The sequence below is a fragment of the Mustela nigripes genome, unplaced genomic scaffold (assembly GCF_022355385.1).
Source record: "Mustela nigripes isolate SB6536 unplaced genomic scaffold, MUSNIG.SB6536 HiC_scaffold_1991, whole genome shotgun sequence".
Lineage (NCBI taxonomy): Eukaryota > Metazoa > Chordata > Mammalia > Carnivora > Mustelidae > Mustela > Mustela nigripes.
In genome coordinates this window covers 1-5,300 of record NW_026741398.1, presented here as the reverse complement: position 1 = coordinate 5,300, position 5,300 = coordinate 1, and the positions used below count along the sequence as shown (strand labels likewise).

Genomic DNA, 5,300 nt, shown 5'->3' with positions numbered 1-5,300 from the left:
CCCCTCCTTGGGAACTTCTGTGGGTGAGGAGAAGGGAGGACTCTGGGCCTCCTCCCACTTCAACCAGAGCAGCTCCTCTTTAATCTGTTTTATGTATTAAAGCTCCACATAAACATTTGGGGAAAAGTGTTTTGCCACTTAAAAAAAAAAAGGAGATTAAAAATCATTGGTCTTATGCCTTGTGTGCAGCGCTCGCCTTGAGGCCTTCTCGGACCACAGTGGAAAGCTTCAGCTCCCCCTCCAAGAGATTATCGACTGGCTCAGCCAAAAAGATGAGGAATTGTCAGCTCAGCTGCCCTTGCAAGGGGATGTGGCCCTGGTGCAACAGGAGAAGGAGACACATGCGGTAGGTTTGAGTTATGGAGGCTGTGGTGTGTAGCCTTTCAGCTGGGAAGGGATATTTTTTGCAGGATTCTGACAGATGGGCCCCTAGCCTGTGCTTAGACACCTGAAGTAATAAGAGGCTGGATCCAGTTTACTGTTTTGGACTTCATCAGAGTAAGTCAAACCTTTTCTCCCCAGCCCTTTCATCAGAAATTGGCCTTCTTTCAAATCCTGCCCGATTTTTAGTGGGCACATGGGTAAATGAACATAATATAATGTTAAGTGAAAAAAAAAAACATAGGATACGAAGCTATATAAAGGTGGATCTCAAAAATTTGTATAGATGTGTGCGCATGTATACACACATACAAAAACATATGAAGGAACTATATATAAAAGTTCACAATGGTTAATGCTAGGTGATGAAATTAGAGTTCTTTCTAATTTTCTTCTTCATACTTTTCTGAAATTTCGAAGATTTTGGTGACATATATTACCTATTGTAATCAGAAACTAGCAATAGTTTTTCCTGTTTCTTTTTTTGAAGATTTTGTTTACTTATTTGACAGAGAGAGATCACAAGTAGGCAGAGAGAAAGGGGGAAGCAGGGGGGGAGAGCCCAATACGGGCCTCAATCCCAGGACCCTGAGATCATGACCTGAACTGAAGGCAGAGGCTTAATCCACTGAGCCACACAGGCACCCCAACAGTTATTTCTTAAAAATGAATACAGGATGCACTAGAAGAAGTACTTATGTGATAGAGCAGAGGTGTAGCTAAGGTGACAATGGCAATCACATTGCAATATAAGTGTATCAAATCAATATGTTGTATACCTTAAATTTATATAATCATATATGTCAGTTTATCTCAATTTGAAAGGTGGATGCAGAATGGAATACAGTACAGCAAGAAAATAAACTTTAACCCCATGCCACAGCATGGATGACTCTTAAAAGCAGTATGTTTAGTGAGAAAAAGCCAGATACAAAAAGAGTACTTACTGTATAATACCAGTTACATAAAGTTCAAAATGAGCAAAACTAATCAGTGGTATTACAAGTCAGGACAATGGTTACCTAAAGGGGAAGAATGAGATAGTGACCAGAAGGGGCCACCAAATGTGCCTTCTAGGATGCTGATGGAGTTCTGTTCTTGACGGAGTTCAGTACTGATTACAGATATGGAATCACTTTATGGAAATTCCTCAAGCTGTCCACTTTTGATTTGTATACTCTTCTCTATATTTCAACAAAAAAATGAATTAAAATTATAATATAAATCCTACCTATCTGGTTTTGATTTCTTTAAGCCCCTCATTGAGAACTTTCTGGGTCTTCCAGAGAACCAAGATTCCCAACCCCAAATCTCCACATTTCTCTCTACCTTGCGGCATATACAGACCCATGTCATTCTAAAGAGACCTCCCAGTGTCAGAGTCATTCTTCTGCCTATACGGAGGACTGCACCTCTTTCTGTCTGGGTAGCCCGAAGATACATAATGCTAAAGGATCAAGTTGCACTGAAGAGAAGAAAGGTCATCAATTACAGAATGGAATTTAAAGCAATGGAAAAATTTTACTTCCCTGTTGACCATGTTGCTAAACTTCATAGGCCTTTATGGAAGATGTCAAGTCTCGGGGCCCCTATATCTACTCTGTGCTGGAGTCAGCTCAGGCCTTCCTGTCCCAGCACCCATTTGAGGAATTAGAGGATCCTCGTTCTGAGAGCAAAGGTGGGTGGTCTTCCCCTCTTTTGCCTTCTTAGCAATGAACTGCTAAACACCCTCCTGCCTTCCCCAAACTCATTTTCTCAGCTGTTATCTAGGAGGATAATTTTCTCTTAGGTGTCCAAAGTTGGGAAGGAGCAAGATTCACATTGCAGGAAAAAGCAAAGAGAACAGAAGCTGGAGTAGGAGAGACCAGTGTGTGGCCCAAAGCTGTATGTGGCTCTGTGGAGCATCATGTATGGCCTTCTAATGAGACATAAAAAGGAAAAAAACACAAAGGACTCGAACACATTGAGCTGACTCAGTGAATGAAAGTAGTAGTAGTATGTCTTTTAAAAACGTACTGCTTCATTCCAACATAGACATGAGGTGATGTGCTAACAATAAAATAATCTTTCTAAAATCTAAAAAGGTGATGACACTTCAGGAAAAAAATTTATTGTGCCTTCTGGTCCTGTTCCTGGGTAAAGTAGGCCACTCTAGGTCTAGGTTTAATTAAAGTAGCAGTGGGGGATTCATGGTGATTGGGTATGAGTGGTAGCCCAGTAGGCCCTCTTTTCCCAGAAGAGTCCTCAGCTTCTCAATACTGGCTATGAATGGCCTGGAAGAGCCCTTTTTTTAACTGAGTCCTTTGTTAAAGCTTTGACTAGCTCTGTTTACTTCCAGCCCCTCAATAGGAGGCTAGTAGTCAATTTACTGACCAGGGGGCCTCAGATAGGACAAGCCTGGAGTTTTGCGGGTCTAAATCTCCTCCTGAGGGGAAATCTGAGGGAGAAAGAAGAAGCCTCCAATTTAGATGCCTAGATGGAAAAGCTGGGCGAGTTATGCTAACCTCTCCTGAGCATAAAATGCCTCCCTGGTTTGGATGGAAGTGGGCAGCAGACACTAACGCAAAATAACGTTCTAGAGTCATGTGAATAGAACTCTGGATGATTTGCCTCGCTGCACCTCTTAAAATATTTTACTCATAGTCTGCCTTGTCCATTTTCTGAGAATATGAGGAAATCCTCATAGTAGGGGGAAATTAACAACATGGTCTCTTGACTGTGGTAGGGGATCCATGAATCAACACATGTGATAAATCACACAGTGTTAAGTATACACACACGCGCGCACACACACACACGCACACACACACGCTTAAACACACACATTTTACAAAGGTCTCTCTTTGTCTCTGTCTTTTCCTGGGTTGCCCCTGCCAGGTTGGCCTGACCCGGCTTCCTGCTTGCTCTTACAGATACCTCTCCCAGACAACGGATTCAGAACCTTAGCCGCTTTGTGTGGAAGCAGGCAACAGTAGCCAGTGAACTATGGGAGAAGCTGACAGCCCGCTGTGTAGACCAGCACCGCCACATTGAGCGCACTCTGGAGCAGCTGTTGGAGATCCAAGGAGCAATGGAGGAATTAAGCAATACTCTGACACAGGCTGAGGGAGTCCGAGCCACATGGGAGCCCATTGGGGATCTCTTCATTGATTCACTACCTGAGCACATTCAGGCTCTTAAGGTATGCAGGCCTGTAGCCTGACTATGGTCCACCCTGAGACCTGACACTCCTCCCAGTCCCTGCTACTGAAGCTTCACTTCACCTACAGAAAGGTGGACCAGACAGCAACCAAGTCTTTCCCAGTTTATGTGCTGGATGTGGGGGCTGGTTTAGCTGGAGTCTCTCCTCTGTCCTTCCACTGTCTTCTCTTTCCCTGCTATTTTCTGAGAGTTGGAAAGGAAGAGGATAAGGACAGTGGCCACCCACACCTGAGTCCAAATGGCCTAATACAAGCACCTGGGTCGTGCTGTTGAAACAAAAGTTTGTGGGTGAAGAGGGAGGACTTGTGGTTCCTCTTTCCCACTCTCTGATTGCTGTGGGACTTGGGTTCTGGTTCTATAGCTGTTCAAAGAAGAATTCTCTCCCATGAAAGATGGAGTGAAATTGGTGAATGATCTGGCCCACCAACTTGCCATTTCTGATGTACACTTGTCAATGGAGAATTCCCGAGCCCTGGAGCAGATCAATGTCCGCTGGAAACAACTACAGGTAGAAGAGAAGCCTGGAGTGAGCCATAGGGGAAGAGCTTAGATATAACTAGGTTGGGGGAAATATTCTTCAGGCCAAAAGAAAGTGAAAGGGCATTAAAGTGGGACCTACGTGGGAAAAGAATAGTAGAGTGTTTTGGGCCAGGGAACAGACTTCTCAACCTCTAAGCTGCAGGGAGTAATTGAAATGAAGATCTGAGAGGGGTCTGTCTAAATGCAGGCATTCAGGTGGACAAGGGCAGATGAGGAGTGACTATGACCTGGAATTAAGGATGCTCTTCTCTGACCCTTGGGAGTGATGTGGAAGAGCCAGAAGATGGTGACCATGGGAGGAGATAGCCTGTAAAGGACTTCACAAAGATTTCCAGAGGTGCCTGGAAATCCTGCACTAAATCTCTGGAATGAACTCACTGACTCTCTGCCTCTTTCCATAGGTGTCAATTGGTGAGAGGCTTAAGCAGCTCCAGGATGCCCACCGGGACTTTGGGCCTGGGTCACAGCACTTCCTCTCCTGTACGTGAGACAAACTAGACTTCACTTAGCAGAACCTCAGCTACCTTCCAAGAGAGTCTACTCTCATCCCTTCAGGGCCTGGTAGGAGCCCAGGATATCCTGGCATCCAAGAAGCTGTAAGGATAAAGCAGCCTAGTAGGGCGGTTGAAAAGACAGGCTCTTAGGTCAGAGGCCAAGTCTGAGTCACTGCTCCTTGACTTAATAGCTGGGCAAGCTTGAAAAAAAACACAGATTAACCTTTCTGACCATCAGTTTTCCCAATATGTAAAAAGAGGACAAAATATTACCTAACTCATAGGGTTATGGAAGTTAAATACCTTCATTTTTTCAACATTTATTGAGGACCTAATGTGGGCCCTCATAGTGTTTCAGGCATTGGTGCTACCTCAGTGAATGAAACAGACACAAGTCTTTAGACTTGTAGAGCTTATCCACTAGTAAGGAAAGCTGAAATGTAATATATATATATTGCACTTACTTGGTGACAAGTGCTGGTGACAAGTGCTGTGGAAGAAAGTAAAGCAGAGAAAGCATGAAAAGGCGGTGCTGTACTCGATGAGGGAGGCATTGCAAGAGCGTATCATGCTTAGCGAAATAAGTCAAGCAGAGAAAGACAACTATCATATGATCTCCCTGATATGAGGAAGTGGTGATGCAACATGGAGGCTTAAGTGGGTAGAAGAATAAATGAAACAAGA

General features: G+C 44.1%; 1 protein-coding gene across 1 annotated transcript; it reads left to right on the top strand.

The window, feature by feature from the left end:
• Nucleotides 1-189: 189 nt before the first annotated feature.
• Nucleotides 190-4,602, top strand: LOC132008897 (dystrophin-related protein 2-like; the record flags this gene model as incomplete). Its single annotated transcript, XM_059387389.1, has 5 exons — nucleotides 190-346; nucleotides 1,939-2,059; nucleotides 3,294-3,562; nucleotides 3,944-4,090; nucleotides 4,524-4,602. Coding segments are annotated over 5 exons (773 nt in total), but the record flags the coding sequence as incomplete, so codon positions are not given.
• Nucleotides 4,603-5,300: the final 698 nt, after the last annotated feature.